The 12,006-nt window shown below is 37.6% G+C and overlaps 1 protein-coding gene across 2 annotated transcripts in view; it reads left to right on the forward strand.

The window, feature by feature from the left end:
- The window catches only part of LOC104351814 (macrophage mannose receptor 1), a 58,109-nt gene that overhangs the window by 10,733 nt on the left and 35,370 nt on the right, over window positions 1-12,006 (forward strand). For both annotated transcript variants that reach the window (XM_086466764.1, XM_086466763.1), the window contains exons 4-7: window positions 121-285; window positions 3,431-3,544; window positions 5,967-6,113; window positions 10,375-10,557. In XM_086466764.1, coding sequence (XP_086322890.1) covers window positions 121-285; window positions 3,431-3,544; window positions 5,967-6,113; window positions 10,375-10,557 — 609 coding nt within the window. The remainder of the gene's footprint in view (window positions 1-120; window positions 286-3,430; window positions 3,545-5,966; window positions 6,114-10,374; window positions 10,558-12,006) is intronic.

The following is a 12,006-nucleotide window of genomic DNA, read 5'->3' on the forward strand; positions in this document are numbered from 1 at the left end:
TTTAAATCAGTTTTCTAGAGCAGTGCTTAGGTTTTGTGTATTTTTGCTGTGCAATTTATTCTATATTTTATCTGGCTCCGTCTTCATCATCAGTTAGAACTTTTCTTTTTCTCCCTACAGTTAATAGCATTGATTCCTTGTGGAATATGGATCCTTTAACTAATGTCCAGTACCAGATAAACTCTGAGGCAGCTCTGAAATGGCACCAGGCAAGAAAAAGCTGTCAACAACAGAAGGCGGAGTTATTAAGCATCACGGAGTTGCATGAACAAACATACCTGACAGGTAGGGTAATATTATCCATCAGGTTTTTTTAAAAAGTGCATTATTGTAACAGAGACACTTATATGGCATGTTCCATCTTGAAAACTAATACTTGTTCAATTCTGGTAATTAACAGATTTAAATTGTTATCTTGAATGATCCAGCTGAAAAAATTAGACAGATAATGATTATCTTATCCTGATTAAATATTGCCAGAAACTTACAGTAACATAAAAATACATCATTTGAATAATGCGAACAATAAGGAATGAATGTTGGAATGCAGGAAAATGCAAAATAGTTTGTAAACCAAAGATGTAGATACCAAGATCACACCCTTTTTGTCCTCCACTTGTTGTGTGTACTAGTCAGCATTTTTGGCTTATCTCATTAAAGATATCATATCCTCAGTAAGTGCTAAAATACGAAAAGAAAGAAAAAGAATTAATAAACAAAAGGACACACAAATAGCTTGCTTTATTTTCTATCTCCTCCAGTGGTTTTTGAAGTCATTTCCAAACTTCTCTGAGAAAATTCTCTCCTGAGTTTGTACTTGAATATATTTACATTCTACAATGAGACAGTCTCCTCTTTATTACCTTATTAGCCTGTGTACACGCATGAAATAGTCCACTAGTTAGCCTATTAAATAGATTAGGAAATATTTTGTATGTGTTACATCAGTTGGAAGATAAACTATTCTATGCCACAAGGTGTATGTTGTACTATGTAAGTTCATAGAATCAGAGAATTAGAGAGTGGTTTGGGTTGGAAGGGATTCATCTAGTGATTCATCTTCGACTAGCTCAGGTGGCTCAAAGCCCCATCCAGCCTGGCCTTGAACACTTCTAACAATGGTGATCCACAGCTTCTCTGGGCAACCTGTGCCAGTGTCTTGTCACATTCATTGTAAAGAATTTCTTCATTATGTCTGATCTAAATCTACCCTCTTTCAGTTTAAGACCATTGCCCCTTGTCCTGTCACTACAGGCCCTGGTAAAGTCTCTCTCCATCTTCCTTATGAGTCCCCTTTAAGCACTGAAAGGCTGTTCTAAGGTCTCCCTGGAGCCTTCTTTTCTCCAGGCTGAACAACCCCAACTCTCTCAGCCTGTCCTCACAGGGGAGGTGCTCCAGCCCCCTGAGCATCTTCATGGCCTCCTCTGGACCTGCTGGAGCAGGTCCATGTCTTTCTTGTGCTGAGGACTCCAGAGCTGGATGCAGCACTGCAGGTGGGGTCTCACCAGAGCAGAGCAGAGGGGGAGAATCCCCTCCCTCAACCTGCTGGCCATGCTGCTTGTGACGCAGCCCAGGATGCCGTCAGCTTTCTGGGCTGTGAGCATACATTGTTGTCTCATGCCCAGCTTTTCATCCACCAGCACCCCCAAGTCCTTCTCCACAGGGCTGCTCTCAATCCCTTCATCCCCCAGCCTGTACTGATACCAGGTGTTGCCCTGACGCAGATGCAGGACCTTGCCCTTGGCCTTGTTGAGCCTCATGAGGTTCACACGGGCCCACTTCTCAAGCCTGTCAAAGACCCTCTGGATGCCAAGACACTCGTCCCTCAAGCGAATCAACCTTGCCCCTCAGCTTTGTGTCATCTAGAAACTGGCACTCAGTCCCACTGTCTGTGTCATTGATGAAAATATTTAATAGTATCATTCCCAATACAGATCCTAGAGGGACACCACTTGTTACTGGTTTCCATTTGGACATTAGGCCGTTGACTGTAACTCTGTGAATGCAGACATCCAGCCAATTCCTTCCAATCTAATAGTCCATACATCAAATCCTTATTTCTCAAATTTAGAGGAATGATAAATGTATTTTTAATGCTATGAACAGTTGTTCTGTCTAAATTTTCTTTTTAATTATAGGTTTTGATCAAAACACATTTTTTTTGGGTTTTTTTTTGTTTTGTTTTGTTTTGTTTTTTTTTTACTGAGTGTGATGAGATTATTGTTGAAATTAATGCCCAAGGGAGCAATCTGGCATCAACCTGTAGGAGTGAGTTATTAGTAGGTGTGTTTTATCTGCAAACTAGTAGATATGGCTGCCAAATGTATGTGAAAATCAGTTTTTCATCCTACAGCCACACTAGCAGTACCAGGATTTCCTGTCATGCTCAGTTTGTGCTTGTCTTAACCACAGCTTGTTTGTGTAGAAGTACTGGAACACACCAATGTGTTGGTGCCAAATTTGGTATGACATTCCAGTCCTTTCCAGTGCTTAACTGCCTTTTAACCTTGCCATGCTTCAGGGGCTGCACGTAGTCATGGTGTCAAAGACAGCTAAAATATATAAAGCACAATTACATACTGGCACAATGCCATTGGTAGAAGCAGAAATAAGTAATATAAATTGCACAATGATTTTCTGTGAGCTGTGCAGAAATACTTCAAAAAAATCAGAAGTCATCCAGCTGGGCTTCCAAGTCTTACACGAAAGGCAGAGGGAGACGTTGATTAATAATGACTATAAATAATGCTAGAGAATTCAGCAGGACCATACATAAGCATGGTATTTCTAAGTGGTTTTTGGAACTAGAACAGTAAGTTGGAACTGGTTTTGGAAGCCTGACTTATCATTGGCTAAAGAAGTGAAATCAGATGAGTCTGAAAAATGTACAAGATGTGCTGTTAAAAAGATGATGTTTTGAATGATTGCATTTTAATGTAGTTTCATAAAATGTGAACAGTTTTTTTGCTTCACAATATTTTGTAAATTTGAAACTCACTTCTTAAGTGAAGAGAAAATACACAATAGGAAACTATTAATGATTCATTTTAAAAACCTGATTTTTGGTTTTGTGATATTTGTGCAACCTTATTAATTTAATATTTTATAATTCTGGAAAAAAAAAGGATTTGTTTCATATTTATGATCATTGGTTTACAAAGAGCATGTAGAAGTGTCATCTTGTTTTCTATTGTAACGAAATTCTCCACACCTGAAAATGTGGAAACTCTAAAACTAAAGTGACCTGTGTAAGGTGACATATTTTGCATGTTTGATGTAGCCACCTTAACTAAAAGGTTAAAAGTTGTTAAAACTCGTACTGGGAAAAAAGAGAAGCAAACGATTTAGCTAGAATTTATCTGTTAAGTTTTGAGAAAGTGTTTGCTCTTGTTGTGCACTTCCAGTATCTCTCTTTGTCTCTGTTACCTAGGTTTGACTGGCAAACTGAATGCTGCTCTCTGGTTTGGTCTTAACAGTTTGAATTTCAACAGCGGATGGCAATGGGTTGGTGGTGCTCCTTTTCGATACTTAAATTGGGTTCCAGGTAAGGTTAAATACGTTGCTACTCAGTTTAAAAGGCAAAAATTTGGTCATCATGTAATGTATTTTCTAGTGCTCTATTCTCCTGCAATTATTGAGCTTATTTTGGTGTTGAAAGATTCTGACTGTGGCTATAAACACTGTGAGTAATGGCCCTTATGCTGGGGATACACACTGGGCTTAATTCATTGTTCACAATGGAAATGGTATCCTCAAAATCCAGAGGAAAGTTTTAAAAGTCATCTATTTACACTTCATTTGTATATCTTCTTATTTACTTTATTTCTATATGAATACAGAATAAATCTGATTCTATAAGTGTCTTTATTTGTGAGATTAGACTAGTCAAGATATGTTTTGGGTTTTGTTTCTTGGTGGGTTTTTTTTGGTTTGTTTGTTGTTTTTTTTTTTAATTCCTTTCCTTTCCAGTTTGTTTTGGTTATTTGCTTAAAGATTAGATTTTCGTTTTCGTTGAGGATTAACCTACCCATGGCAGTTACACATATGAGACTGAACATGTTAGGCTAGTCTAATTTGAAGCAAACCCAGCTACTTCACACTGTTGTTGATGTTGAACTCTGGTACCATTACTAACAAGCTAGTCTCTGTGCTGTCCTTATGCACGGTGAAGAGGTGCTTTTCTGGTTTACTATCAGAGTGTCTTTGCTAAGGTGTCTTTTTACAGGATCCTTGTTCCCTTGCACTGGCTATTCAGGAAGCCTTTGGAGACTAATTTAAAGTAGATGTCTGAAGTTAATGCAATGTAAATACTCTTCTTTATCTTTATTGAGCATGTCATCTGTATATAATCTGCAGTGACTATAAATACACACTCCATCCTAGCACCCAGAGGCTTCCTTGCGTAGATGAGGCCAAAAGCACACTTTAGGTGGACAAAACTCTTGAGTAGGTGAGCTTTGAAGAGTGAATTGAACTACTTTATAAATAGCTCTCCAATGGAGTGTGCACACAAGGGAAACAGATAGGCTGAACTGCAAGTTGCTGTGAAGGCATTTATAGGTCTGTCATCCAAGTACACTGATGAAGATCTGCTTGTGATGAAGAAGGGGGAAACTGATGGTGAGGTGGAGCCAAAGTGGCAAGGGGAGCATTTCACAGTTGTTAAAACTGCAGACAACTCTCAGTTGTCCTGTAAAGAATGAGATGGGTTTTGGTGTAACCAAAATGTGTTCCATTTATCTTTAACTCCTTATGTTCCTTAATTTAATTTGAAGATAATACCCTTAACTCCATATGACCTATTTGATATTTGTGCTATCTCCTTCATGGCTTTACTTTGGTCAGCCTACCTCTGTCTCATCCCCATTACCATGAATGTGCAAGAGCTGACTGTTCTTCCACTAGTGTATTTTAAAAGGAATTGTGGTACCTTCATATTCTTCCATCTCACTAGCCCTAAATAAATAACAGAAAAACATGGGAACTAAGTTATCAACATTACACTAAAATTGTGCTGATTGGGCATTTGGGAGAGCTAACTGCCCACACTGAACTTTTTCTGTGCATTAAAACAATTTAAATTTGTATTTTTGAAGTAAGCATATCTTTTTCTCCTACGGGAGGAAGATATAACATGACTGCAAATATAAGACTAACTGTAATCTAAGGTCACGAATCATATATCGAGATAAGAAAATTTTCAGTGAACAATCTTGCGCACTAAAAAATATTGTTTTGCTGTGATTATTGCTGAGCAGTACTGACACTTGCTTGTTATGTGGTATAGTGGCCTGTGTTCAGAAATGAAAGAAAATCCACGTTCATTTTAATCACATTGGACCAGATCTTGAAAAGTTCATCTGGTTTACTGCAGAAATTCATTCTGTTCTACAGGTTCTACTTTTCTTCTAGATGTTTCTGTTAGTGCTAATGCTAATCTTCAACTGAAAATATCCAAATATCCTGCTATTGTCATAGTGTTTAGACAAGTGGACAAGAAGTTCACGTTAGCAAAATAATTACTTATTATTTTTCTGCCTTTACTGTTTTGCTAAGTACAGAATTTGGCTAGCTTACTGAACAGTTTTTTCACCTAAAGATCGTGCTTTGGAGTTTAGGTATTCTTCTTTTAGAAAGGGAAAAACCCAAACAAACTAAATAGGTGCACTGTAACACCTTCCTTTGAGACTTTGAACCTGTGAAGAAGCTGTTAAATTGTGAACTGGATAAATATCTCAACTTGTGGTCGCTGAGAAAAAATTTCTCTTAAGGGAATGAAGTGCCCCGTTCAGTCTAAAGGACTATGGAGAATCACGGTTGTCTATATGTTAATGTATTTTAGAATTAAAGCATGGGACAGATTAGAACGGAGAGTAATTGGAGAGGTAACCATGATGTGCTTCTACTTTGTTGTTGTTGCTGTTGTTGAGGTTTTGTTTTGTTTTCAATTGTTGGTGTTTTTTAAGGACATCCTTCTCCAGAACCTGGAAAAATCTGTGCAGCATTAAATCCTGGCAAAGGTGCTAAATGGGAGAATAGAGAATGTGATCAAAAACTTGGCTATATTTGTAAACGAGGAAATGCTACTTTAGAGTCTTTCATTATTCCTACAGGTAGGTTTGGTAATAAACCTTCACAAATTATTAATGACCAGTGGTTTTTATCTGTAATTCTAATAGGTATTTTTAATTGCACATGGTAAAACCAAGCAAAAGTCTCTGCAGACTGTGGCTTGATCAAGATTCCCTGTAAAAGTCAACAGTGTGTACTTCCTTTTTGTTCTGGCCTCCCTACTTCCTGTGTAGTCATCTTTCTTCAGTAGCTTTGAGTCCTAAATTGCAGAAATGGTGGAGTTCTCTTTTCCAGAAACAAGGAGAACTGTCAGATTTTGTTCATAAAATAAAAAGAGAAATAATTTATTGTTTTTTAAAAAAAGGATGTAATTATCTAAAGCCTCATGTACTCAATGAAACTAATCTATTTCTCCTTGCTGTCATACTTAGGAAGCAGGGTAGGTTGCCAGTGCAAGTTTGTAATGGATGAGAGGAACTTTTCAAAGTTCTTTAGAGAGAGTTAAATATTTTTTATATACTAATATATTTTATAAATAGATATGCATTTATAGAAAATCATTTATTTGTGTATATATAAATATTTGACTTATAAAATTATTTAAATTACATATACACAGACACTTTTTCAGAAGAAATGAAATTCTTGCCTAATGTACATAGGAAAGACAAAACAGGGACAACTTTTCACAGGTTAATTTAGATCTGTTCTCTTGTTATGTCTCCATGTACTATAAAAACCTTGTAACTTATTCCATTCTTTCATCCCTCCTTCATTCTGTTCTTTCCAAGTTTCTTTCTTTTTTCAGGACATACAGGTATCTCCTAAATCCACTGACATTATTTTGTATAGGTTTTAGAAAGCTAAACTTTCTCTGGATCTCCAGTCCATTTATTAATATGCATTGTTGACAAACCAGATGTTTTGGAAACTCAGTGTTTGAGATTTGGCTTAAAAACCATGGTTTTTTAATGTTTTTCCTGGTTTTGCCAATATAAAACCAGTCCAGTCAAAACCACTTAGGACAGAGACTTCTGCCTAATTCGTTTTGCTTTATCTCTAAGAGAAAAAACCACAAAAATGAGCTAGTGTCTCATTAATTAAATAGTGAAATCAATATTTATTTCAATCAGTGAAATCAATGTTAATTAGATTAAAACTTCAGTATGGAGATCAAGCATATTTGTTGCCTTATAGCTGAGAAGGAGTCAGTGCATATTTTAATTATTTCCTAAATTAAGATGTAAAGTTCTGTTAGTATTTGTATACAGCTGATAAGCAGATAGTTTCATTTATATAGGTTGTCTTAGATTGTTCAATTGGCTACTGCTCAGCTTTTCAGGTTTCATACATCAATTCTTAAACACTGACACTATCAATTCAATACTGGCTTCTATATTATTTAGATTTAAATTCAGTTTTCGGGGGGGGTCTAATGGCCATTTCTTTCTTATGCATTAGGCTTTTGATTCTCCCCCCAGCCCCACAGTTTACCAGTAATTTGGAGGAAGAACAGAAATGAGACAAAAGTTTTCAATTGTACAGAAATTGCTGAGTAAACATGCTGATAGATGAACCAGAGATTGGCAGTGATTCGCTTCATAAAATACTTTCCAAAATGTCCTGTGGGGGGAAGTCATAAAAGGAATAAGCATGCGATCATGCAAGGTGTTAAGTACCCTCAGCTTCTAATGATGTAAAGGAAAACTCGTGGCAGATGATGTTTTCCTGACTAGGGCTCCCGCGTCAAGAAATAAATTAATCGCAAATTCATACATGCACTTAGCATTAAGGATTGAAGCAATCCTTTGAAATTTTAACCGTGGAAGTTATGATTGAGTCTAACAAGGCAGTATGCAGGGACTGTGGGACAGAACACTTTACAATAGAAAATAATCATGCCTGTGACCAAAACAAAGTAGAGAAAAATCTTTACAGAGTATCTGTTTTTGTGGTGGATGAGGGTTTTCGGGCAGCCCAGAGCTGTTCAGGGTTTGGTAGCTGAGGTGTTTTCCATCAGAGGGCTGCCCCACTGTGCGGCTGAGTGCTGCGGAGGCTTTCGGCTTCAGAGCATCTGCCCTGTAACATGCCAAAGTGGATTCGCAGGAACCTGTTCATTTCACCTGCAAACCTTGCTTATTTTTTAGCTGAATTTTCTGTCTCCCTCCACCAAGTGACTGCCAAAATAGATTTCATCCTGATCCAACAAGGTGTAGTGATCTTAAAGTATTGTTTCCTAATGTTTCATAAAACGTTCGATTAAGAGGAAATAAATGCTCTTAATGTCACTGTTGCAACTGCTGTGTGAGCTCTCTATTATCAGACCACAGAGGATGGATGTGAGAGAGAAATTTAAATGCCTGAATCACAAGGCAAACTTTGGCTAGTACTTTCACCCTCTTAGACACCCAAGTCAATCACTTCAGGAAGCTAAGCTTGTAGTTTACACAAGTATTTGCTCTCTGAGGAATAACCATTCTACACTTAAAAACTTCATTTCTGTATTTTGATCTATTCCACAGTAAATTCGTCAGCTCGACATTTTGGATAACGTTTTTTACATATTAATGTGATTTCCTTTGTTACATCTTATCTGTTGGAATTTGCATTCCTTCTTTTGCTTAAGCCAAATGAAGTTCAGGGAGTAGTACTTGTTTCCATTAGAATGAAAAAAAATAGAGTGTATAGCTTTGTGTTGTCAGGTATTTTCTTTAAAAGGAGAATAGGGAAGCACAGAGTTCATTTTTGCTGAATGCTGGAAATGAAGACACCTTTTTCTTACTGAGAAATCCCCAGCTGTGGCATTCAATAAGGCTTGCACCAAGAAACTAGACTGTCAACTACTTTTCTTGGTTTGTGGTCTGCAAAAAATTCCCTGCTGTCACTGGATTTAGGAGCAAAAGATTCTCCCACCCTGCCATAGCTGCTTTGTGTTTACAGTGATAGTTTTTGTTTCCTTAGGACTGAAAAACAGACTCTCGTGGACTCACTGGGACCAGACACAGGACAAATTAGGCAGCTGTCTGAAGCATCAGACTAACATCTACAACAGCATTTGCCACCTCTGTCCTCTCTCATTTCTCCCAAAGCCACCATTCACTTTTCTGGGGTTCCCCCACTCTCTATTCCAGTTCTTCCTCTCCTGCGGTGGGATTGACAGGGCTCTGACCAAGGACTGAGCCCCTTGTCCTGCAGTGACAAAGTTCAGTTTTACTTAAACTTTGTGTGAACATGGCAGCACTTCTTTGAGGCAGGTCTGCAAAGAGCAGACACTGTTTGTAGCTCTGCTAGAAGTCTGTGTTGTGACACGAAGTATCTGCTGATCATCAGCATATCCTTGTTGAATGAGGGCATGTGCTTGCAACCTGCACCCAACTGGTCGTGACTTTGGATGCCTACTTTAATATTTCTGCAAAATATACACCACTGTTATGCACAACCACATTGCTTCTCCTTCCCTGACATACACAAGGTTTTTTGCCAACAGAATTTCTGCAAACCTGCTGTCCTTGTTCTACTCTGTATATTGGTGTTTGGTAAACCCATCTTCTGATTACAAATAAAGTGCTGCAAGTATCACAAATTGTTTCCACAATAGGAATATTCTGTGTATTATATGTTCAGGTGGCACTCCTCCCAATTGTTTGCTGAACAGCAATGTGGTTGTTGGCACTACTCCTGTGCTGTTCTGTTGAGCTTTTACAAGCAAGTTTTAAGCATAAATCATTTAATTTGACACTATAATTTTCTCAATGAAGCTTTTAAAAAGGATTCCTAAAAGCAGTATTCTTAGTTGAGTTCTCTCATGATCCTGTGGAACCAGTTATTTTTTCTTTGCTAGTCTAGCAAACGGGGCTAATGCGTAAAATGCCTAAGGTTTGGGGAAAATAATTACCCTCACAAATATGTTTTGCAAGCCCAGATTCTTAGCACATAGCTATACAGCATGTAGGAGGAATATTGACATGAGTGTAGAAAAATGATAAAGCACAGCTCTACAAACCGTAGCTTTTAATATGTGTGTAAACATATAAAAGTTAAACCTGTGTTTTTTATGGTAATTTTTAGTTTTTTTCACAACATGAGAGCACTTGTTAGCAACTGTAATGTTCTTTAAAAGAAATATAGAAGTTTCAACTTTTAATCATGCATGCAGATTATTATCCCTGTACATGCTTTTCAGCTCTGCTGTTCTTCGTGAAGAAAATATATAATTAATTTGTTTGTTAAATCTTTGTTAAATTTTCAGTCTTAAGTCAAGAATAGAATTCTGAAACTCTTCATGGTAATTTTTCTTTTCAGAGACTAATGTGCCTATTAGATGTCCTGATCAATGGATATCATATGCTGGTCACTGTTACATAATTCACAGGGAACCCAAAATATGGAAAGACGCCTTAACATCTTGCAGGAAAGAGGATGGGGATCTGGCGAGCATCCATAATGTTGAAGAGTACAGCTTTGTTATTTCTCAACTTGGGTACCGTGAGTATTTTAGTATTTTTTTTACAATAACATATATATATATATGTATGTATTTATACTAAGAAAATAAAGACTTTTGAATATGTCTTACCTATTAAGACTGTTAAAAAAAAAAATCCTGATCACAGGGTGCAGAAGGAGTTAAATTTTAAATTTAAAAAATCTTTGGAAGAAAAAAAATGAGAGCATAAAAACTAAACAAAGTACTGTCACGGAAAAGCTGTGGTCAATGTTGTGTATTGCATCAACCCCAAACTCCTCTTTCTTAGGTTCTGCTTATTCCTCCTTTTATACAGATTAAACCAATTTTCAGAAACTGAAAGGATTTTTACTATTGGTCTGCAAAGATAGAGGAGGAGAAGCAAAATCTATTGGTCAAAGAGTTTGGGAAGATCTGGGTCCTATTACCAGCACTGCCATGTCCTTATTTTTCAAGTCACGCTGCTTGTAATTCTTCTGCAAAAGGCAGCTGTCTGTCCCAGTATGCGGATTCAAATGTGGTCAAATTAAATATAGTACTTAGGTGCTCGGTTTCTGAGCACACATTCGAGGCAAGTTAGGCGGCAGATGCTGTGTGTTCATTAGGAGAGATGCAGCCATGCTGATGCTGAGGAATTTTGTGGTTGCTTTTGCTTTACATGAACCTGATTTTGCATGTAGGGTCAGTTACTGCTTTTTGATGGAAGCAGCATGTTCACACTTGTGTGTGTGTCTTTGCAGTAACTGATCCTGTGTGTGCTTTTAGCGCCAGGTAAGTGTGAGTTAGTTTCTCCTTCTCTGAAAGTGCAGTAAGCTGCTTTGAGCTGCAGTGTAACAGCAATCAGTCTTGGAGTGGCAAGCACATAATAGCCGATACGTAGTTTTGTATCCTAGCCAACTCCGTGGCAACCTGGGCTTGTCCTCACATTCCTGAAAGAGTGATTTGTTGTTCTTGCATGAAACTTTTACTCTTTCAAAGGAGATTATTAGAGAAGGTGGGACCTCTTGATGAGACATTTGGACGTTTGAAAGAAGGTAGGCTCTAAAGGAAATTAGTTGTATTTTCAATTTACTCCTTGGAAGGAGATTATTTCATAGTTTAATGCCTTCTCCAAAGACCTTTCCTGAGCTGACTGCGCTGCACTGTTTTTGTAAAAGTGAATGTTTCTGAAAGGCAAATAGTCCTGAAGGAAACCAGGCTTCTCACATATGGCACACTCACTGCAACAGACTATTTTGAAAGCATTCTTTTCAGAGAATTAAAATTGGAACAACTAAAAAAGTCTTTTAAGGCAGTTTGTGACAGTATCAGATTACCCTTGCTCATCGCTGAGATGAGAACACCATGTATTGGCAGTGCCTAGAAAATCTTGTCTGCATCAGAATTCTGCTGCAATCAGTGCTGTACAGAAAGAACAACAGTCTATCTTTGTGCCAAACAATTCATGGTCCCATGATAAAACAAAGGAA

Source organism: Leptosomus discolor, chromosome 6 (assembly GCF_034619465.1).
Source record: "Leptosomus discolor isolate bLepDis1 chromosome 6, bLepDis1.hap2, whole genome shotgun sequence".
NCBI classification, from domain to species: domain Eukaryota; kingdom Metazoa; phylum Chordata; class Aves; order Leptosomiformes; family Leptosomidae; genus Leptosomus; species Leptosomus discolor.